The 24897-nt window shown below is 33.1% G+C and overlaps 1 protein-coding gene across 5 annotated transcripts in view; it reads right to left on the bottom strand.

Moving 5' to 3' along the window:
- MON2 (MON2 homolog, regulator of endosome-to-Golgi trafficking) overlaps positions 1-24897 on the bottom strand; it is a 147739-nt gene that overhangs the window by 108639 nt on the left and 14203 nt on the right. For 4 of the 5 annotated variants that reach the window (XM_082351172.1, XM_082351173.1, XM_082351174.1 and 1 more), the window contains exons 2-8: positions 24277-24340; positions 15705-15832; positions 15063-15194; positions 12217-12346; positions 10240-10337; positions 9013-9138; positions 4600-4794 (exon numbers count right to left, since the gene is read on the bottom strand). In XM_082351172.1, the coding sequence (XP_082207298.1) occupies positions 4600-4794; positions 9013-9138; positions 10240-10337; positions 12217-12346; positions 15063-15194; positions 15705-15832; positions 24277-24340 (873 nt within the window). Of the gene's footprint in view, positions 1-4599; positions 4795-9012; positions 9139-10239; positions 10338-12216; positions 12347-15062; positions 15195-15704; positions 15833-19041; positions 19123-24276; positions 24341-24897 lie in introns of those variants that run through there. The other variant, XM_082351176.1, reaches the window with a different exon arrangement.

Genomic DNA, 24897 nt, shown 5'->3' with positions numbered 1-24897 from the left:
CCCATTCCCTTCTGGCTGGCAAGGTTTCTGCTGAGAAGTCTGCTGAAAATCTTATGAAAGCTCCCTTGCACATGAAGAGTCACTTTTCTTTTTCTGCTTTAAAGATATTTTGTCTGTGACTTTTGACAGCTTGATTATAATGTGTCTCGGTTTAGGTCTCTTGAATTAATCCCAGTTGGAATTCTTTGAGCTTCATGAATTTGTATGTCCACTTCCTTCTTCAAATTTGGGAAGTTTCAGCCATTACTTCTTCAAATAGGCTCTCTGCCCCTTTCCCTCCTCATCTAAGACTCCCATAATGCATTGTGAAATAATAAGAAATATATATGTTGGTCTCCACCCCTGAGGTTAGGAGAGCTGCTAAAACCCTTGTAAATAGGGGTGGTTAGGAGCATCTTTTGTTCTAAGAATTGACTTCTGACCCCGGTTCCTGACACACATCTCCTAAAACCCTTGTAATTTCCTGAATGATAGGAGCATCTGACACAGTGCTCCTAAATCCCTTGGAATTTCCTAGGTAACAGGAGTATCTTTTGTTCTAATGAGGCAACTCTCAATGGACTCTGGGATAGGGGTTAGTTACCAGAAAGAGCAAACCATGATTAGAAGCTTGGTACTTTCAGCCCCACCCTCCATTCTCTGGAGTGGGAAGAGGGGTGGAAATTGAGTTAATAATCAATCATGCCTACATGATGAAACCTCCCTAAAAATCGCCAAAATATGGAGTTTGGGGAACATCCAGGTTAGTGAACACATTTACATGACAGAAGGGTGGCATACCCCAGCTTCACAGGGACAGAAGCTCCTGCTCTCAGGACCCTTCCAGAATTCATCCTATGTATCTCTTCATCTGCCTGTTCATTGGTATCCTTTAAAATATCCTTTCTAATAAATTGGCAAAAGTAAGTAAAATGTTTTCCTGGGTTCTGTGAGCCACTTTATCAAGTTATTGAACCCCAAGAAGGGGTCATGGGAACCTCCAATTTGTAGTCAAGTTAGACAGAAGTTGTTGGTAACCTGGGGATCCACTACTTGGGACTGGCATCTAAAACAGGGGACAGTCTCGCAGACTGATCCCTTAACCTATGGGGCCTGTGCTAACTCTGGTAGATGTCAGAATTTAATCAAAATGTAAGACACCTGGCTGTCAGAGAACTGGTCAGTGTGGGAAAAATATCCACGTTTGGTTACAGAGGTATTGTGAGTGTGAAAGTAAAACACGGTGCGCTTTTCCTAGACATGCGTATACTGGTCTACTTGAGGTGTCCCATAGGGTCTCTTCATTCTTTTTTCTTTTTTGCTCCTCTGACTGGATAATTTCAAATACCTGTCTTCAACTTTGCTGATTCTTCCTTCTGCTTGATCCAGTCTGCTATTTCCTCTAGTGAATTTTTTCAATTCAGTTACTGTATTCTTCAGCTTCAGAATTTGTTTGTTTCTTTTTTATAGTTTCTCTTTGTTGATATTCTCATTTTGTTCATATACCATTTTCCTGACTAGTTGTCTGTGTTCTCTTTTAGCTCTCTGAGCATCTTTGTGATGGTTATTTTGAATTCTTTGTTGGGTAACTCACTTATCTCCATTTCTTTAGGGACAGTTTCTGGAGGTTTATTTTGCTCCTTTGGTTAGGCCATGTTTTCCTGTTTATTTGTATGTCTTCTTATTTTCTGTTGAAATTTGGGCATTTGAAAAAACAGCTAACTCTTTTAGTCTTTATGGACTGGCTTTGTACAGGGAAAGATCTTTATCAATCAGCCCAGCTAGAGATTTTGGGGTCATCTCAAACCTTTTCTGTCAATGTGTCCTCTCTGGGCTTATGTGTGTAATTTCCCAGGTAAAGAGGTTTGCCGATTTCTACTCAGGAGCTCCCCCTGGTGTCTGTATGTAGTACGGCAGTCTGTGGTGCTGTATCAAGTCAAGGTACTGGTGCTTCCCCTGGTGTCTGTCTGTGTTACTATAATCTCCCTGGTGCTGTGGCAAGCCACAGAGCTTGACTTTGATCTCAGCAGGCCCCCAGGCATCTAAGTATGTTTCTGTCTTTCTTGTAAGTGTCCAAGAGTCAGGTGAGACAAAAATCAGTCCCTTGGGCAGTACCCCCAAAAGTCAGGATATTGGTTGCATATTTCACCCTTCTTTTCCACCTGAAGGAGAAGCCATAAATTGGGAATTTCCCTTGATCATACCATGTTGTGCTGTGCCAGGAGTGGGATGAGGTACAGCGGGTAAGTGCAATGGGTTTTCCTATCCACTCTAATGAACCTTTTCTTGGCCTTGGACTTGCCTGGGGTGCTGTAATTTCTAAGCTGGTTTCTAAAGATCTCACAAGGGCAATCTGTTCTGTATATTGTTAAGTTGGTGTCTCCATGAGGGGTAGAGTGCCTGGAGCTTCCTATTCTATCATCTTGTCACTCTGCTGTACATTTTTTTAAAAGTTTCTTTGTGGATAGAAACAGACTATAAATAAACACAATACAGAAAATATAACAGCTGATGGGTAAAAGCTTTCCATCTTTAGAGAAACTAATCTACCTTTCTTAAAAAAGAAGAACTTTAAAAGACTCTTAAACCCTTGGCACCAAGCCCTGATAGTTTACAGTTCCCTAAATAGCAACACTTTTTTTTAAATTTAACTTTGTTTTTCTTATATAGCAGGTTCTTATTAGTTATCTATTTTATACATATTAGTGTATATACATCAAACCCAATCTCCGAATTCATCCCACCACCATCACCCCCCTCCTCGCTTTCCCCCCTTGTTCTCCATACATTTGTTCTCTACATATGTGTCTCCATCTCTGCCTTGCAAACTGGTTCATCTGTACCATTTTTCTAGATTCCACATATGTGCGTTAATATACGATATTTTTCTCTTTCTGACTTACTTCACTCGTATGACAGTCTCTAGGTCCATCCACGTCTCAACAAATGACCCAATTTTGTTCCTTTTTATGGCTGAGTAATATTCCATTGTATATATGTACCACAACTTCTTTATCCATTCGGCATAGCATAGCATTCGGCATGGGCATTTAGGTTGCTTCCATGACCTGGCTACTGTAAATAGTGCTGCAATGAACACTGGGGTGCATGTGTCTTTTTGAATTACGGTTTTCTCTGGGTATATGCCCAGTAGTGGGACTGCTGGGTCATATGGTAATTCTGTTTTTAGATTTTTTAAGGAACCTCCATACTGTTCTCCATAGTGGCTGTATCAATTTACATTCCCACCAACAGTGCAAGAGGGTTCCCTTTTCTCCACACCCTCTCCAGCATTTGTTGTCTGTAGATTTTCTGATGATGCCCATTCTAACTGGTGTGAGGTAATACCTCGTTGTAGTCTTGATTTGCACTTCTCTAATAATTAGTGATGTTGAGCAGCTTTTCCTGTGCCTCTTGGCCATCTGTATGTCTTCTTTGGTGAAATGTCTATTTAGGTCTTCTGACCATTTCTGGATTGGGTTGTTTGTTTTTTTAATATTGAGCTGCATGAGCTGTTTATATATTTTGGAGATTAATCCTTTGTCCGTTGATTTGTTTGCAAATATTTTCTCCCATTCTGAGGTTGTCTTTTCGTCTTGTTTATAGTTTCCTTTGCTGTGCAAAAGCTTTTAAGTTTCATTAGGTCCCATTTGTTTATTTTTGTTTTTATTTTCATTACTCTAGGAGGTGGGTCAAAAAAGATCTTGCTGTGATTTACATCAAAGAGTGTTCTTCCTATGTTTTCCTCTAAGAGCTTTATAGTATCAGGTCTTACATTTAGGTCTTTAATCCATTTGGAGTTTATTTTTGTGTATGGTGTTAGGGAGTGTTCTAATTTCATTTTTAGCAACACATTCTGAAATGACTTGATTTCCTACAGTATTGCCAAACAATGTATTAAATATATTACAGATATACCTCACGTGGCCAGAAATAATTATAACTACAGTGCTTATAAAGACTATTTCTAAATGCATTTTACATAAATGGACTTGGAATATGAAAAGAACATCTATGACAAGTATAACATAAATATGGAAAAAACCTTTTTTTTAAAATGGTCTCCATAGAATTTAGTATAAACTACCTATACGGTCTAATAGTTTGTTATGTTGTTGGTTATCGCTAACATTTAGCATATTGACTTTTCATAGATGATCTATAACCAATTACTTTTGTTAATTAAAATTAAGGTAAAATGCTGAATTTGACTTAACATAAAATTAAAAAGAAACATACCATCATATACCATTTTCTCTGAAAAATATTTAAGAGTCAATCATTACATTGAAAGTATTATGATCTGGAATATCACAACATATCCTGCATCCAAAAATTTATGCAAAATAGATATAATATTAGACTGAAAGTAAAAATTGATTTCTAATGCTAGAATTCACCAAATCTGATAACAGGCCATGACTCTTCCTGACATACATTAAAAATGCCACATAAACATAAGAAAGGGAAGAATGAACTTTTGAGTACCTAAGAGAGTACCTATAGGTACTCAAAAAAAAAAAGTTTGCTTAACTGAAGTGAAAAAGCTAAATACATCATCTTCTCAGAAGAGACTTCATGCAATTACACACACAAACACATATGAGAATTAGCACTTACCAAAAGACTGTAAAATTGCTTAATCAGAACAGATACTACTCTCAGCAAACGCATGCAGATAGGAAAATATGGTTTTTCAACTGGTGCTGGAGAAGATGAAGTGCCGGAACCTTGTCTGAACTTTATATTTGGAGAAAAGAGCTTTATCACAAGAGGACATACCCTTTCTTTGAGGAGGAAACTAAATTCCTGATGCTATTTGCAAAGATTAAAAAAAAAAAAAAGAAAAAAAAAGAATTAACTTAGTTTGTACTTAATGCTTATAAAACAGTCTCACAGTTAATAATAATCTTTAATAATCAGTATGAATAATTTAGCTTTATTATAAGTTTATACAGTTTATTATTTTACCGTTTTACACACAATTCTGAAATTAGTATTGTTCTTTGAGAATATAAGATCAAACAATATTTCAAGAAGTTTTAAAAAGAATCTAAATTAAAAAGGAACATTTAATAATTTGGAATTAAAATGATGTTTATTACTAGGAATTTTAATTTTAGTAGGACACTAGCAATTAAAAACATAAAGAACAAAAGAAAGAAAACAGATTACACAAATTCAAACAGATAAAGCATTCAAATAGGCAGCTGACAAAAAATCTGATTAATAAAGTATAATAAATTATATAATTCAGATTTTATTTTGCAAAGATAATTCTATTCATGCATAGAAGATTTACTAATTAATATTTTGTTCTACTTAGATTGCTTGAACAGAACACAATGAGCTGATAAAAACACAATGACAAACAAGCATAATTATTTTAAAGTCTGGGAATCTTGCAAAGAATTCTTAAATTTTACTTATAATCATGGCATATTATGCAGAAAAGCTCCCTTAACCTATTAATGCTTTGACTATATTAGCCAAAAGTAGTCCCATTATACTGACAATACAAGGTCCAGTCTACATTTAATGTCTAACCTCAAATATATATTATTCTGTTGTTTTAAGCATCTCAATTTCATTGAAGCCGCAAACAAAGAAACAATAAGAAAAATCTACCAATCTAATCCTTTAATCTTACCAAAAAAAAAGGAAAAATAAGGCATAGAGCAGTTTATTTGTTCAGAATCACAAAATTTGTAAAATGTATTTTTTTAAAAAAATCAGGTTCATTCAAGGAAAAAAATCAGCTTCACTAGAGGAAAAAAAAAGAAAGAAAACACAGATAAGTAAAAAGATAAAAATAAAAGCTTTGCTTCATCTCACCTCCCAGAGATAAGTTAGTCAGTCATCATTGTTGACTCCAAATATATATATCCTTCTAGTCTTTTATATCCATTTTAATGTACTTTTAATTCTTCCCCCCAAAAAATGGGATCTTAAGAGTTAAGTGATTTGAAATTCTACTCTCAAATCTACAGTAGTTTCACAAAATGAAAAGCATAGTTGTCCGTTTTCATACTTTATTAAATAACCTTAGGTACTGGTTAATTCATAAATATTACAGACAACTCTGAAAAGTTTTATCTATTCACTTTTCCCCCTCACTATTCAACTAACTGCAACTGGGTTTCCTCCACAACCCCCATCAACCACTCCATCTCCACTGAAACTATTCTCATTATACTCATGATCTCTGTGGACAAAGCAAACACTGCTCTTTCAGTCTTACCAAATTTCTTTGAAGCACCTGACATAACTGATTACTTGGTTCATCTTGAAGTTTTCTCTGCTTTTGTCTTTTATTATGCCGCAGTCTCTCAGATGCATTCCTACATTTCTGGCCCCCATGTTCTTAGTCTCTTTTGTATGCTCATCCTCTCGTGCCCAACCATTTAACAGTGAGGTTCCTCAGAGCTCCAGAATATCAGGTCCTCACTTCCATATGTTATTGCCATAGGTGATCTCATTCACTCCCATATCTTCAATTAGCAACTATATGCCAGTGAAGTTTAAATTTATAACTTTAACCCAAAACCTTACTTCTGAGCTCACGATGCATAAATTAAACTGCCATTTTGTGTACACTCAGGTATCTCAAAATGAGTAAGTTCAAAACTGAATAAACTATCCTTTCCAGCAAAAGTTCTGCCCATAGAGTAATCCACCTTAGTAGCAAGCAACACACTGCTCAAGCCAGAAGGCCAAAAGTCATCTTTGACTAATAAAGTATAATTAGTCCTATAACTCACTGATTTTATTTTGAAGAAGGTAAAAGACTGCTTTTTTTCCTCACATTTCAATGATGTATTCAGCATTTACTTGCTGACTCTTTAATATGTACCGAGCACTGTGCTAGGTAAAGGAATTCAAGGTTAAGTTCGATTTTGTCCCTGCCCTTATAGAGCTCATTTTCTAAAAGAGAAGAGAGATCCTTTCTTAGAGTCACTGCTCTGGAATATTCTTTTCCTATACTACCTATTTCCCCCAACTAACTACTCTTTATCTTTCAGGGGAAAGCTTCATAGCCTTCATTCATCACCAACTCTCCACCAGGTTTGGTACCTATGTTACTCATTTCCATAGCACTTTTTATACTTTTCCCTCACAGCACTCATCATGGCTTATCATTCAGTCAATGTTTTTCTTCCAATTAGATTGGTAAGTGCCATAAGGGCAGGAATTTTACCTGTCTTACTTAAATTCTGTATCCTTGGCACTGAACACATGAACTAGCATATTGTAAGGGATTGGTAAACTTTGATTGGATGAGTGAATAATGAGTGAATGAAAGCAAATATTTATCTCTTGAAGAAAACTTTGTAGGTATAAATTTTAGGATCTTACACAGAATAATTCTTTTTTTTCCTCTGCATTATAGCAGGAAGAATAAAGTAGAATAGATTTATTATGGGCACAATAAATCTGGAAACATTTTTTCAAATCTTTTCCTACAAAATTAAAAAACATAATCCAAACTATAGACATTTCAAATTCAAATTCATTGTCTATGGCCATACCACCCTGAATGTGCCCGATCTCGTCAAATTCAAATTCATTTACAAATTCATTCACTCATTCATTTAAATATTTATTGAACACCTGTCATATGCCAGGCACCGCTATAGGCACCTATACAACAGTGAACTAAGTCCCTGCCTCATAGAGCTTACTTTCCTGTAGGGGAAGTGAGAAGATCAACTAATGTACAAATACGTATGTCAGGAGGAAATAAGTGATATAAAGAAAAATAACAAGGAGTAAGAAAGACAAGGGTGCTGCCATGAAAAAAAGCTGCCATTTTACACAGTGGTGGGGAAGGTTTATCTGGTAGGTTGACCATTGAGTAAAGACCTCAAAAGAGTGAGAGAACAAGCCATATGGGAGAAAAGCATTCCGGGTTCAGGAAGCAGGAAGTACAAAGGCCTAGGAGCAGGAGTCCACCTGGGTCATTTAGGAACAACAAGAATGACAGTGTGGCTAAAGGGTGAGGGCACTTACAAACTATGAAACCTTAGACAAACTATTTAACCCTCTTAAAGTCTTAGCTTCCTCCTGTGTAAAGTAGGAATAATTGGTACTTCTCAGGCATTTGTGCAGCTTAAAGAGAGTATGATATATAAGGAATTTAGCAAAGTCATAGCATGGAGTAGGCAGTCCAAAGTGGTAGCTGTTACAACTATCAGTTTATACAAGATGATTAGTCGAGTTGTATCTAAACTTATCCTATACTAATACAAGAAAGGGAATCATCAGTTAATATTGTTCATTATCATTGAAAGCACTGAACAGTTGTCTAACATGGACCAAAAATTATGAACCATGTAGTAAAAGTTTCAGTCCCAGCTCTTGGGCTAAAGGACCTTCTACTTTTTTTGCACTTGATTCACACATTTTGTAGGTAAGAGCAAGGATAAAATAGATGACTTAGGGAGGGGCAGCATGGTAGGGAAAGGAGCTAGAGTAGTAGTTAAAAGTTCTAAATTTTTGTTCAAGATCTGCTAATAACTAAAGAACCCCATGTAAATCACTGAATCACTTTTGGACTTTAGCTTCTTACAAATAAAATGAAAAGTTTGAATTCTTTCTCACTTTTTCCCCTATTAACCTTCTGTTTTGAAATATTCTGTATAGCACATTAAATTTATTAAGCATTGACGACTTCTTTTTTCCATTTAAATTATGTTAAAGCACAAAGCAGCATATAAACAAGTAAAAAAATTAGTAACAATTTTTTAAGGCTTTTAAATATTATAAAAATAGCTCACGTACCACATTCCTCTGTACACCCTTAGATTGGGAAATGCTTGACTAGACACTCTAGGAATTCCTTCTAATGTTAAAATTTCAAACTGCTTGGGCACAACAAAAGTTAAGATATCAGCAAATTATTATATGTCTAAAGTCTGAGGTTATAATTTTTTGCATCTTTTAATGTGGGGGAAAAATACATTAACTCTCTTGAAAAATATCTGTGAAAAAATTAAAGATTAATTTTGTTGCAAGATACTACAAATGGCTTACTTGTAAAAAGACTTGTGGAAAATCATTCAAGACTGACTCAAGTAATTCGAGGCCAAATGTTCGGGTCATTTCTGTCATGCCTACTAGCCAGTAAGGGGCATCAGCATTAACCAACTGACAAAGGTCCTGGGAAAATAAATCAAACAATGAATAAAAAATAAATAAAATATTTCACATGCTGGAATGAAATGTCCTTTCATTTTATAGTTCATAAAATTTTTTTTAAAGTATCTCTTCTTAAATAATAGGTTTTACTCCTTAGAAACTAAGTACTGGTAATTCAAATTTTGATTAATTGTATAGTTGATTATATAAATAAACTAAATATATAGACTGCACAGATAAATTGTTATTCTAACACGGTTTTAATGAAAAACCACTTAACCTTTTAATCAAAATTAATAAAATTTTCAGTGCAGGTTAATCTTATTTTATTCATGACAAGTAATGTAAAAATCAGGTATTTGCATATCAAATTACATTAGGTAGAACAGAAGTTTAGTACTTTAATTTTCCTATTAAAGGAAGTATTTTATATGACTAGTCATCCCTAATATATCTAGTTCAGGGTTTAATTCATTTTATTTCCTTAAAGTGAAACATAACATTTTATCGTGTTAATTAGCTATAGATGCTCTTTAATGTTTTAGAATTTTTTTAAATACAGGTATCACGGGCTTTTCAAAAGTTCGCTTTACCACTTAGCTTTTACAGAAGACCTAAGTTAGCACCTGTTTTCTCTAACCAGAAGAAATCTGAAGAGGATTTTCACTTTTTCAGGAAAAAAAAAAGGCAAAAGTGAAAACCGTGTCAGCACTTGCTTTGCCGCGAGCCCATAGTAGAGGCAGCACACACCCCAGGCAGCGCGAGTGGTACCGCCAAGCTCTTTCCCCGGGAACCACACTCAGCATCTCAGCATCAAGCTGCCATAGCTTTGAACTGTGTGAGCATCTGTGCTTTATCTCGATCTATTTTGTGCATTCGTTAGGTAATTGTGTACTAAGGTAATTGCTTTTTCACTTTAGGCCACTTTGGCTTATGAAAGGTTTCACAGAAATGTGCTACTGTCAGATAGTGGGGGAAACCTGTACCTCTTTTGACACTTTATAATTGGACAATTAAAAAAAAATGACACTTAAAAAACTGAATCAGATACAAAATTCCAAAATCAAAAATTCATACAAAACTATATTGTATAATAAAAATTATTCTTATCAACTGAAATACCTGGAAAAGCATATATGCATCTTTAGCACAAGGTTTGAGGGTACTGACAGATCTTCTGTTACTATTTCCTTGGACTAGTACTGGTTGTTCTACAACATCTGCAATCAAAATTAGAGGGGTTTTAGGAGTTCATAATGACCTTTAATAAATCATATATACTGTCTAAAAGGTATGTTTAAAATAAATACTTATTTATAGAATTATAAACTTAATAACTTCAGAACCATGCCTCCAAAATGGAAAGAAAAATTGGGAATCCCATTTTTATACAAAATGCCATAAAAATCACTCTTCACTATCTTACATTCATTTTAATAAACTTAGTATCTTTACACATACATTTGATTTTCTCAGTACCCCTTTCTCCAGTCTCTTTATTTCATGGATTTAAAATCCACATGATCTTTGAATGTACCATTAAATATCAAACATATAAATATTTATCACATGGTTAATTTCTCTATCATCTCTCCATCTTCAAAAGAATTAGCTGCTTGATCTGCCACAAGTACTATGTCAGTCACAGGTATTGAATAGCTAAGAGTCAACTAGACTGGGGCTTCCCAATTTCTTTGAATACTAAGAAGATATCATTCCCTGTAAGTTATGACAGTCTGTTTTGAATAAATGTTGATTCAATGACTACTTGAAAAGAAAGAGTTTCTAAGTATTTTCTACCTTATTAGAAAGTATTAAATGAGATATTAGTCTTTAGAGACACACAGCCAAAACTACCAATCCAGAACTTATATTGAGATTATGAATATACAAGACATTCAAACTGGAGAACTGCCCTCTTTTATCCCTTAAGTTTAATTCCTTAATATTCCAAACTGCTAGAATTCCACCTGCATTTCCCCTAGGAAAAGTGAGACCAAAGTCAGTGGGAATATTCTAATAAACCAACAGATTAAATGTCTGAAACTGAATGTGAAAAATCTGACCAATGGTTAATTTCAGGAAAAGTGAAGCAATTATTAGAGTAGGCAGCATTATCATTACTTACTAGTATTGCCGTTTTTTACCAGTATTACCAAAAAAACACCAAATGATATGAAAGATTGCTAATATGAAGAGTTTAAGGGGAAAGAAAAAACTATCTAAAGGGAAAAAAAAGTTTAATCTTTTGTTTCTTGACTCCATAAAACAGAGAGGTTGCTCTTGGTAGCACCTTATGATCTTTTCAACTGATCACGGGAAAAAATTTACGTTTCATCCAATAAGGGTAACAAATGAAAAAAATGTTAAAAGTTATCAAATTATAAAAATTATAACAGAAACATAGTATCTGTAAGCTCTGTGACAGGACATGTTTCTAAGTTTTTAGGAAATGTTGTAAATCACAAAGAAAAAGATGCTAAAAATTACAAGTATTTGATGAAAATATGAAAATATTAAACTTTACATAATATAAATATTCTTGATTAATACATGTTAACTGGCAGAGACAAAGATTCACATGAGGGAAGCTCACTCTTGGGACTTTACCCTAAAGAAATAATTCAGATGGAAATATATATGTAGGAAGACACTCAAAACAATACTAAACTATTGAACATAAGCAGTTCATTAAATTATAGAATAGCCACAAAATATAATGCAACCATTAAAATTTCAATTACAAAAATAAAAAAAATAACATGAAAAATTCATACAATGTAATGTTTGGCTAAAAATACTTATAATGCAACATCTGGTGTGAAATGTGAAATTATCATCTTCAATATGAAATTATGAATATGTTAGAAATAAACATGGAAAATAGAGTCCACTTCTTAGGGTGATAAAATTATGGGGGATTTATCTTTTGAATTGCCATTATCAATAATAATGAAGTTAAAATAAACATACTTTTTAAAGTATTCTAATTTTTAGGTAGCCTAAGTTCATAGGGGAATGGCTGACAATCAATAAAAGAGAAAAGCATGTATGTTAGAGCCACCCACTGTCAAAAGGAAACAACTTTTTTCACTTTACCTCTGTGTCGTTCATCTTCAGCAACCATCCTCTCAAAAACAACAGTAACAACTTGTCGCACTGTAGCAGCAGCTGTATTATTTGTAATATTATCTTTTGTGAAGTGTAGTCGAAAACAGAGAACAATTGCCTAAAAAAACAATTTCCATTTAGTGTGAAATAAGATTGAGGAACACGGTTATTATCTTTATTTTATCTGATGTAACCCAAAATTAAATAATTTGTTTCGCTGCTTCAATCACCTACACTAAAAGTCTCACTCTTTTATATAATAAAACTACAAAAAGCTCAGGATTTTGAAATAATTCAAACTCTCAGTAAATACATAGACACATAAGATTAACCAAGGTAATGTGAAATACTCCTTTCACAATCTGGTTCTTTTAACATGTACATAATAATGTGTTGTGCTTTTGTTTTCCCAGAACGACTTTTTTTTTGCAAATAGCAAGTACTCAAACTTTGTTGTATCACTAAATCACTTGGAGAAATACTATATAAACTTGCTAAGCATATAAATGAATCATTTTTTCTTTTAAAATCAACTTTATTAAGGTATAATTTATATACAACAACTGTATCCCTTTAAAGTATATAATTTTATGAGTTCTGACAGTTATATTCACCTATGGAACTACTGCCACAATCAAGTATAAGACATTTCCACCATCCTAAAAGTTTCCTTGTGCTCTTGCAGTCCATTTTTTCCTCCACCCTTGGCCCCAGGTAACCACCAATCTGCTTTTATCACTATAGATTAGCTGGTATTTTCTATACAAATAGAATCATTCAGTATGTGCTCTTTTCTGTCTGGTTTCTTTCACTTGTAATATTTGTGAAATTCATCCACGTTTTTCTTTGTAACAGTAATTTGTACTTTTTTATTCCATGGTATGAGTATACCACATTCTAATTATCCATTCACCTCCTGATAGACATTTGGGTTGTTTCAGTTTTTGGCTACTGTACATAAAGCTGCTGTGAACATTCACATACAAATCTCAATGAGGACATGTATTTTCATTTACCTGGGTAAGTAAACACCTAAGAGTGAAATGGACAGATCACATAGTAAGTATAAGTTAAAATTTTAAAGAAACTGTTTTCCAAAGTTGCTTTACAATTTTATATTCCTGCCAGCAGTATGTGTGAGTTCAAAATTATTCCATATTCTCAACAACACTTGATATGGTCAGTCCTTTTAAATCTTAACTATTCTAATGGGTGTGTAATAATATCTCCTTGTGGTTTTAATTTGCTTTTCCCTCATAACTAAAGATTCTGAGGCACTTTCCATGTATTCATTAGTCAGTTGAATAGATTATTTTGTAAAGTGTCTGTTGAAATCATTTGTCCATTTTTTATCGGGTTGTCTTATAAATGAGTTGTAAGAGTGTTTTTAATAAATTCTAGATAAAAGTCCTTTGTCAGATATTTGTGAATATTTCCCCCCATTCTGTGGCTTCTTTTATGGTTCATGGATTTGTGCCCTACTTAAGAAGTCTCTACCTACCCCAAGGTCACAAAAATTTTCTCCTATGTGTTCTTCTAGAAGTTTTACAGTTTTAAAAGAAGCCATTCTTGGAGGAAAACATAATAATGGTATTTTTAAATGCTATGCCTTATCATATTAATTATATTAAACATTTAAAAGAAAACAAGCCTTTGATACCACTAACACTTTTAAAATTTCAACATAAAAGAAAAGTACATGTTATAGAGAAGCTTTCCTATTACCCAATTTTATATTATTTCTTCATACTTCATTTTTCATCCCCAAATATTATATTTCCAAATTAACCAAAATAAATCCTATATTTATTTATAAAACTATAATCAGTTCTTATTGCTTGGGTAGGTCAAATGATAACCTTTTATAAAATTTTAAATATATGTATCAGAACAATAATTTGATAGCTAGAAACCAAGAGGAACTACATAGAACAAACATATATATAAAAAGACATTAAATATTTTATAAAGCAGGTATGGGGTAAAAGAATAAGCTATTTGCAATTAAGTAAAATCTCATTATATCCTAAGAACATCAAATGAATAACTAGAAGAGAGATATAGTCTCTATACAGTATACTGTGATGGTATACTTTGCTACTTTACAAGTCAACCATTCTTAAAGGCATACAAATTATAATACAACTATTACTGAAACTCCAACAATTTCCCTAAATAGTAAACCATTAAGTAAAGACTGTTTTTTATATTACTCGCTGTACTGTCTGTTCTTTAGAAATATTTCTTAATTTTAAAAAACTTTTTAAAGAGTGAAACAAATAATAGAACAGCTGTTATATGTTCCTAAAGAGGGTGGGAATAAGAAAGGAATGAGAAATAGCTATCATACATGCAGCCTTACCTAGTATCAATGTATCAATGCCAAAAGGACATTCTTCCAGATACTTAAGGGACAGATTTAAACTATCTGGCTTACATAACATATATATATGTGAAATTATTTTTAAAAGGGGGAAAGGGAGAGCTATCAGGAATACCCCAGGTAATTGTGGAGAACACTGATACCTCAAAACACATTTTTTTTTCTTTTCCTCTTTCTCTATTCCTTTTCTTCTGCTACTTTTCTTTTTCCACATCTTATTCATAACTAAGCCTGTCAGCTATATCCAAGGGGCTCTGCTTCATCACCCTAACCTGATTTCACTTCTAACCTGTGAAAAACAAAGCACCGATGGCTTTTAACATGCAATGTGCATTATCGCAATAGCTACAGGAAAGGTGCTGTTCAAACAGCACCAGGCTTTTCTCTTTCAGTCAGCTTATTCAAATACTGTTTCAAAGCACTTACGAACTTTGAAAAACAGGCTTCCTACCTTTGAGAGTGCCTCGTCATGAACTACTGTATTGGTTGTTAAAAGAACAAGAACTGTTTGAAGCAGCTTAAGTTCTTCAAGACTATTTTCCATTAGCTGCCAAAGCATGTTAATTATATTTCCAGCTGCAGTCTGTAAAACAATTATTTTAATTATTGTCAACAAATAAAATATAGGTGTTTGGGTCCCTAAATAAGAAAAGTGATGCAGATTCATAGTGATGAAATGTTTCTCCTTATTTTACCGTCATAAGGTCAGATACAAACAATACACTTAAGTTAACAAACAACAAATTATCACTTCAGATAATCTAGCAAACAGTCATGATTTTCTCTCCTACCTTTTAAAAAATAATTTATGAATAATATTCTCTGTCAGTGATATTGAAAACATGCTTGGTTCTTAAGATTTCATCTATATTAGTGAACTACAAATTCTTAGATTACAAATGACTTGACAAAATGTACTTCGTTCTTTATTCTGAGCATTTAATAATGAGACAATTTGGTAACCTTTTAAAATTAAGCCAATGTCCTTCAAGCACTGTTGTACATTAAAATATCAGGTATGTTTTATTCTCTCCTTATGAAAACTCATGATTTGATTTGTAAGTGCACAGTTCAGATAAAATCTTCACATTACCTCAGACACAACCTCATGGGACATGAGCCTCTGAATGGCGGCTAAACATAGCTGAGTGATCTTCGGTTCCTTGGTTCCACAACCCATTAGAAAAGGCTGAACAACCTCTGAGCTGTTCTCTTTCAATGCTTTATTTGGAACACATATAAAATAAAATTTTAAATATAATTCATAAATAAGAATATTTTTATATAATTACAACCAGTAATGACAATCTTAATAAAAAATCACTAATGTAAAATTAATACCAAAATAAAAATCAAGCAGTAAGAGTTAAAATACTTCACATAAATACTACAGACTTTGTATCTGAACTACTCCCCCTTAAGTTCAGCTCTCCCATGCCTTTCTCCTGACACTCCTTTGGTTCTCCTCCATCTTCTTCTATAGACTCTTTAATGGCAATTTCTCAGAAGTTCTATCCTGCCTCAGAGAAAGACTCTATTTCTTCAATAGTGCAGAAGGAAAAACAGGAATAAGAATTCATATTCTAGAGCAGAAAAGTAATTAAAAATAGTATATACATCAACCCCACCACATTTCTGAATGAATATTCAGAAACTCCCTAGAATTTTATTATATGCCTTGAATTCATTGGCTCTAATTTCTTCTTCAAGAAGTAAACTCATTAAAAACAATAACATTACTCCTCTTATTACTGAAATATTGCTTTAAACTAATTGGATGCACGTGCTGTAATTCCAAATCTTAAAATAACTCCTTCTACCAAGCCAATACTTTCAGAAGTTTTAAAATGGCAACAAGAATGTAAAAGATTAGAAAATGCACAAACTGAATTATACATTATTAAATTTACAAAATGAAATTCAATCAATACACACTTACTGAATGGCTACACAAAGATGAACAAGACAGGTTTGTCATCCTCAGGGAATTTGAATAAATAACATAAAATTCCAAGTCAAGAGAACTTTAAACTTACGTGTTTGGTATTTGTTTTCAAATGTACTACATCCATCAATTATTTTTTGAAGTTAAGAATTGTAATAAAGACACAGAAATCTGAGTTTTAACATGTTTTTCAAAAGAAATTGTGAGAAAGTCATCCAGAATCACCTTTAAAAGTGTAAAACTAGTGTTAACATTAATTTTATCATTTAAATCCCCTTCTTTCTTCTCCCAAAGCTCCCTGTATGGTATGGCAAATAAAGACCACTATTTACTACAGCATGCTCTGCAAAGTCCCTCAGTATGCCAGTATAAATCACTGATTTAGCACAGCTAAGAGAAGGCAAATATGACTGGCAAAGAACAGTGTTTTCAAAAAAGCTCCCTTGCCTTACTTCCTTGTTTTCTTGTGCATAAAGGTTTTGAATCAAAACCAGAGACATAAAATTTCCATAACAATGTCACAAAACATTTACATGAGTGATTAAAAGATGACAATAAAGCTCAAAAAATACTATTCTGAAGCAGTAAATATCCTGCTATATTCAATTCTGCCAGAATCACTGAAGTATGAGGCCTTCCCTAACTCTGCAGAACATTCCAAATTATTAAATCTTGTTCAGGCAAATATAAGTTTTCAATACTAACAAGTGGCACTTATAATTTTTATTACATTAACATGTGTTTCTCATTTGAGTATCACAATACTCATATAGAGTTTACAGGGTATGATTTGGACGAAGTAACACAATAAGTAGGTGGTAAAACCAGAAACTGAAAATGTCTTCTAATCCCTGGTTCACTATTCTTCCCACAACATTATGCTGCCACTCTTTAAGGTAAACAGCATTTGATGCAAATGGAAATTAAAAGAGTCAAAAGTGTCTAAGAGAAACCAATTGCCTGAAGTCTTCAGATGAATGGAGAAAAAACAATGTACTTTCATAGAGGCTCTGATAACAATGATTTTAAGACACACCCATATCGCCAGAAAGAAAATCAGTGCCAATTACCTTTGCCAATTAAACTATGATACGATGAATTCTAATCACTTATACCTTTTCCTCACTATTTCATACTCTAGGCCAAGAAGGCCATTGTTATTTCTTATCTTTTTGATAATAGCCATTCTAACAGGCGTAAGGTGATATCCTCATTGTGGTTTTGATTTGCATATCCCTGATGATTAATGATGTTGAGCATCTTTTCATGTACCTGTTGGCCATCTGTATATCTTCTTTGTAAAAATGTCTATTTAGATCTTCTGTCCAATCTTTAATTGGATTGTTTGTTTGGGATGCCTCATTGATGGAGAGTACTTCACTATTGTCTCTGAGATATTCTTCTAAGCCAATGACACCCATTCTGCATGCTTTGATGGTAGTGCTTTTTTTGACCTTACCATAAGATGTTAACAGGAAGTTTTTGCACAACAACTAGGGTGACATTTCAAATAGCAATGAAACTTACGCAATACCAACAATGCACGTTAACTCAACTGATGTGATAGTATGAACAAGTTCACACATGCACTGAAAAAGACAACTACAACACTACCTGGCCCACAGTGATTCTAAGATACCATTAATTGTAAAGTGCATACCAATTTGGGGAATATTAACACGTGAAAAAACTGTGTATCTTAGAATGAATAAAATAAGGTGAGTTACACTGAAATATTGTATACATGTCAGTCACAGTTATCCAGATCTATCAAGCTGAGTTAAGCTAATAATAAAAGTAATTTTTAACTCTATTTTAATGTAAGTCAAAGGTACCCTTCCTACTTTTTTTTCTCCCAGTTTATATGAGAATATAATGGTCAAAGGAAATTTCTGTTATCCAGAATAGATGATCAAGAACAACCAAAAAATAAAACCTATTGATCTACTGTATTTTTTGAAACATAATGTGAAAAACGGAAACATATCTACCATATCTAGATCACAATGAAGTAATACAAAGATCATTTTTTAAAAGTTTCTAATTATTTTTCTCTTCTGTTAAATGTCATAATGGTCCTAAGAAGCAGAAATTAATTCTACTCTTCTAATTGAGCAATTGCTGCTTTCTCTTTATAAACAATAATTTTAATTACATGCATTTAAGGGTGGCTTTACATAAAAAGCTTCCCACGGGTTTAGAGTTTAGAAACCACATTGAGGAAAAGGCTGTGCAGCATTATAAAGACATCTTGCCGTAACCATTTTTTAAAAAATCATTCCATGGAAAAAAGAGGAAAAGGTCAACTCTTTTTAATCAAAACTTGGCGGGTGGGCGGGGGATGGGGAGAAAAGAAAAAGTTTATTTTCTACCTAAGTCCCTTAAGAAGCACAACTCCTTTAACAGAATAACACTGTGTGTTTGATAAATATATTTTATTTCCAAATTTTATAACTGTGAGATCAAATGATGCACTTTCACACACCTGAAAGAGGTCCAGCAGGTCCCCATATCCTAGGGGTTTCCTTGCTCTGAGCAGTTTCACTGCAAAATTGCAGTTTTTATCCTGGAAAAAAAGAATTAAACTAGGATACCCCACTATGAATCACACTAATAGGGGTTAATAAAAGTTTTATTATAAATTTTAACAGTCATTAAATAACAAATTATAATTCTTGTGAAAGAAAGAAAATGTGATGCAGACATGATTGCTACCCTCAAAACCCTTAAAATCTAGTTATGGGCAAGACTGATATTTCTAACATTAAAAAAATTTTAATGGTTCAAAATGTCTGAAAATATTTTAAATGATTCAATATGAGGACAAATAAAAGTATGAGCAGCTTCATCTTAAAAGTACATTACAGGAAAAGGAAGAATGATGTTGGTACAATTGGTTAGTAATTTTGCAAAAGAAAAAAAATCTAGGTCCTCATGTCACCCCATATATTATTAAGAAAAAAATCAAACCATAGAAAAACTAGAAGACAATGAAAATGATTATCAACTACGTGGAAGGAGAAGGACTGCCTAAATGGAGAGCAACAAATAAGAAAAATTAGTTAAATTATGTAAAAATTAAAAGCATCTAGATAAAAAATTAAAAGGTAAATGATGCAGAAAATATGATATAAACATGAGAAGTTAATATTTTTGCTATATAAATAGCTCAATTTGATAAAGAAAACACAAGAACTCCAAAAAAAGTAAAAATAAAATAATTTAATAATTCAGAGAAAAATGTTCAACATTAAAAAGAAATGTCAATTAAAATGAGAAGCCATTGCTTGTTCAATTACCAAAAATATTTTTTAAAATAATAATCTGGCAAAGATGCTATAAAAATATACTCACATATTGTCAGTAAAGGCATAAACTTTTATCTTTTCAGAAAGTGGTATGATGACAAATTCTAAGAACATGTTCATGCCCTTTAATTTAATAATTTCTAGAAATGTACGTTAAAGAAATAATTCTAAATATTGAAACATGCCTAACATAAAGGAATTGTTAAATAAACTACAATCACTTGATGAAATATGGAACAATTTAAAAAATTAGAAAAGATGGCATCAAAAAAAGTATATATGATATAATATTATAAAAGGCAGGATACAAATTAAAACTGTTTAACTTTTTTTTAAAAGGGGGGAAAACAATAAATAAGAACACATTATATGGCAGAGAAATCTCTCTGACCCATTACGTCAGTTTGTGAGCAAGGCATTAAGTACAGCCCCCTGTATCTTCTATCCCGGATTATAGGAATAGTCTACCAACAGACCTCTGTCTTACTGATGATACATTGAAATACAACTTTCACACTGCTGTCAGAGTAATGTACAGAGTTTAAAAATATTAATATGAATGTGTCGCCTTCCTGATTCAAACTCTTTCCATCAAGCTGCTCAGGAAGTTACACAATGGCAATAGTTGGATAGTGTATCCAAATAGACCGAACTGTTTTATACCTCATGTATTTAAGTAACTTCCCTTACTTATAGCTTCTACACCTTATTTGCCTGGCTAACTCCTTTTCAAGCATCAAGACTCAGCTTCAGATTCCCAGGTTGGGTTAGGAGCCTTCCCAATGTTCTTGTAACAAGCCTGTCTATACTTCCATCTTGGCATTTACCATACAGCCTCAGAATTCTCTGTTTAGGGTCTGTCTCCTTCATTACTCTATTAACTGGCTGACATGAACTAAATATGACAAAATTCATGTACTCAAATAATCATAACATGAAAAGTTAAAGAAAGGTAGAAAAATATACTAGAGGCAGAACTCAGAGACTTACTTGCACTTTGGAGTGACTCACTTATTAGCTTACATTTAAGGAGGGCTTACTATTTATTTCCCATGTAATGTGCTAACTACTAGCAATATAAGGGAGAATAAGACATTGATCCTGACCTCAGGAAGTATGTCACCTGGAAGGGAAAATTTCTGGCAAAGAACTACAAAAAGTAAATGGAGGAGCAGGTAAGCTAAACAGAACGAATGGCACAAACATACTTTTCAAATATATTTCTTGTATTAACATATAGATTGCAGGTGAATAATATTACCCATCTTTTTATCTCCCCTAGTGATTCTTACATAATTATTTCTTTATTAAGAATATGTTATATGATATATTCTATAGATGTTTGCAAAATATCACAGGTATATGTACTGATAAAATATACTGAAAAAAATCAACAGATAAATTACCTTTTAATGTCAGAAAAAAAATTCCAAAGTATATTTACTCACTGCTACTTAAATTAGAGACCTTTTAGTAATAAGACTATGTAGATATGAAAAGGATGAGGGAAACTGTGAGGAAAGAAGAACACAAATCATACATAATGATTATCTATGTAAAAATTCTCTATGCATACTGACAGTAGATGAAAGCAGTCATAGGTGGATGTAACTGTTATGGTTTTCAGTTAGGGGTTAAATATACAATTTTAAAATATCACAACTTCATTGAGCTCCTTGTTTCAAATATTTATTAAAATAGCAGATTCTCTGTTTATGTAATTTTTGTGTAACACAAGCCTTCTCAATTTCAAGCATATTTATTGTAAGCTGGGATAATAAAAAGTTTGTAATATATGGCAGTCAAATGTAAGATTAAGGCACCTGGCCTTCTAAATGAAAAACTTTATGTTGCTTGCTATCTCTCATTTGCAGTTTTAAAAAGGCAATGTTGAGATAATGATCTGTATATTTGCATCGATGCTGACATTACCTGGCATAGCATTCCCACTTATGTCAGCATTCATGACAGCAGTGAAAACAAAGAAAAATAAACATTAAAGGAGGATGCTTAAAAGAAGGGGAGATGTAAAGCAAAGACTTATTCTTCAATGTAAATAAACTTTCCTTGGAAAATAAATCTAAGAAAACTAAAGTTGGTTAAAATCTATGCTAAGTACTGCTTAATCAGATTAGTCGATCCTAATTAAGGGTTCTGATTTTTATAGCAACCTTTTATATTTTCTGAATATGCAGAGATATCTGAGAATTCAGTATCTCATTCCATTTGAGACTCCTCAATTGTTTGATATCTTTAACATCCATTACAGCACAGAAGTAGTAACCTATAGTCTTTAGAACTACAGAGAAGTAAACACTTCTCAGGAAATAAAAAAGTTAACTAAAAATTTTTCTCAGTGTTAACTATACCTTGAATTAAGTACTTTAGAAATGACATATTGACTAATTTAAACTCTTTCCTTTTTCTTAGGAGCCTTTGATTTTTCAAGATGACAATGGTCTAAAATCTACAAATTTTTACTTATCGATTGCTATAAATACTTGGTTAAAATACTAGAAAAAAGTTTAAATGCTAATATAGCTCCTCAAGTACATGGTTGGATGCTATGGATATTAAAGCATGAACTATTAACTGCATGTGCATAAAGATTTGTTCTAACTTGATTTACATAAAGCTAACTGAACTAAAATGAAATTAATAGCCAGCTTATATATTAAACTCATACTGAGACAAAATTTTTCTTACTTGTCCTTAATATGAATTAGACACTTTACTTGGTACAGAACTCTGTAACAGACAGTGATTCTCTGAAGAAATCAGTCTTTTTAAAAATTCTTCTATCAACTACAGACTTAATGAAAATTTCTATTATTGGAGATTAAGGACTTACCATGATATCAGCAATGACAGTAGCAAAAGTAAATATTTGTAATGATATTCTAATATGATCGGCCTATGATGTCTCCAACTTAAAAATACCCAGGCCCATAATTTATCTTGAAACATTAATTTCCTCATGGTAGCTAATCAACCCAACATGCATCTCCCAAACCCACTTGCCCATCCTCCCAATCCAACCATACATACCTGTGCCTTTACCCACCACTTCACTATACCCCTTTTCTCAACATGCACACAGAGCATTATCCAATGCTGTGAATAATGTTATAAAACTCTTTGGTGTTTTGTCAGAATGTTCAAAATCAGAGAAGCTGTGAAAAACAGATGCAACTTAACAGGGCTAACCCTAAGCTGACAAGTGAAATCCACTCTCACCTGTCACCCCTAAACTGCCCCCAAAGTCTTCATTACATTTTGTAATTCTCTTTGAAATTCCACCATTTAGGGATTTACTGGTATTCTTCTTTTAAAAATGTAAAGAGCCTTAAGAGAGTTAAAGAGATTCTTTACTATTTGGACTTTGTGTAAATTAACTTAATAGGACTGCTTTTCTCCTATAACTAGCTGAGACCAATAGCACTACTGGAATTGGAAATGCAGATTGAAGGATCAGCGAAGTAAGCAATGGTTAAATATAAACACCTGGGAGGGAGTAGCTAGTGTCAAAACCTCACGATACCGTGGCAGCACACTGCAGCAGGAAGAACATCGGCTCTGAACAGCCCAGGATTTGAATCTGATTCCACCACTTACCATGTGACCTTAGGCCAGTAACTTAAATCTCTTTGCATCTCAATTTGCTCTACTATTAAATATTTCCCCACAAGGTTGTCATATAAGAAAGAGTGGCCCAAATGCCTCACATGTAACAGATTCTCAAAAAATGCCAGTTTCCTTCTTTTCCATGTTCATTACTGAGGCAAGAAGAGAAAGGCACCAAGGAAAAGGAAGAAGCAGACTGAGTATCAAAAGGGTGCCAGAGAGAAACTCTTGAAAATTCCTCCCTGAAAAGCAGGGTCAATCAGAAGAATGTTAAGAAAACACTTTTCTCTGCCCCATTCCCATTTTTTCTTCATGACCATGTTGTCTTAGTCTCAGGACTCAAAACTCATATAGTACTACTAAATTTTTAATGCTATATTATGACCTTCTTATATTGTATTAAAAATAAAATAGGTCTTGGAAGGTGGTCTGAGAACCAATCTTCCATTCAATTCAACAAATATTAATCGAATGTCTCTTATGGGTAAGATGTATCTTAGGTGATGGTTAAGAGGTGGAGGACAATACAACGATGAGTAAGCAAGATCCTTTCCTTCAAGGAGTTAGTAGTTTTAAGTTTTCTGATTTCAGAGAATCGTACAGCATTCATCTCTGGGAAACCCAATTAGTTGATAAGTTAGGGACTTTCACATGTTCTTTATCATTATGGATAGCATGTTGGGGCATAAGAAAGAGATGCTATAAAAAAACTTATGGGTTTTAAGATTCTACTTTTACTATTAGTCAAATTTTCATTAATTGTTGAATTTTTAATGCAAAAAAATTACCTGCCAAAATTTCGGTGTTTCGTGCAGCTATTGTTTTAACTTTTATTATTCCTGATTCAGCAGCCTGCAAGAATAAAAATAATTAGAACATAAAACTTACTATCAACATGAATTATCTAGGGAAAAGAAATCATATATGATAAAATCTCAAGCACAGAGTCAGTCACTATTATTTTTTTATTTTCCAAACTTCAGATACTAAAGCCTAGTAGTGAAACACACATTAAATGGAATAAAATGTGATTAATTTGATGATTCACATGTAAACTCTGCACTACAGCATGCTGCCTTTCTATGCCTTAAAATGCACCTGGAATCCCCAGTCTCTCACATTTAAATCTTCAGAAAATAAAAAATAATAAACAAAAACAAAGCCTAATGAAAAAAATTAGGTTTCTCTTTCCCATTTCACACTTCTCTCTCAACCATAAAAAAAATTGCAAAACACTGCAAAATCAAGTAAAACTGCTTTGAATTGGAATAGAATGAATAACCAAGAACTCTGTCACTACTTTTAGACTGCGTTTTTTTAAACACCCATTCAGTTTTCATAAGGTGTCTCATCACTTCAACATAAGTATGTTGAGCTGGCAGTACTTGAAAGTCATATGGCATTTTACA

This window comes from Balaenoptera borealis (genome assembly GCF_965194805.1).
Source record: "Balaenoptera borealis genome assembly, chromosome: 13".
Classification (NCBI taxonomy): domain Eukaryota; kingdom Metazoa; phylum Chordata; class Mammalia; order Artiodactyla; family Balaenopteridae; genus Balaenoptera; species Balaenoptera borealis.
The sequence above is the reverse complement of the archived record's forward strand: the minus strand, read 5'-3'. Positions and strand labels throughout refer to the sequence as shown.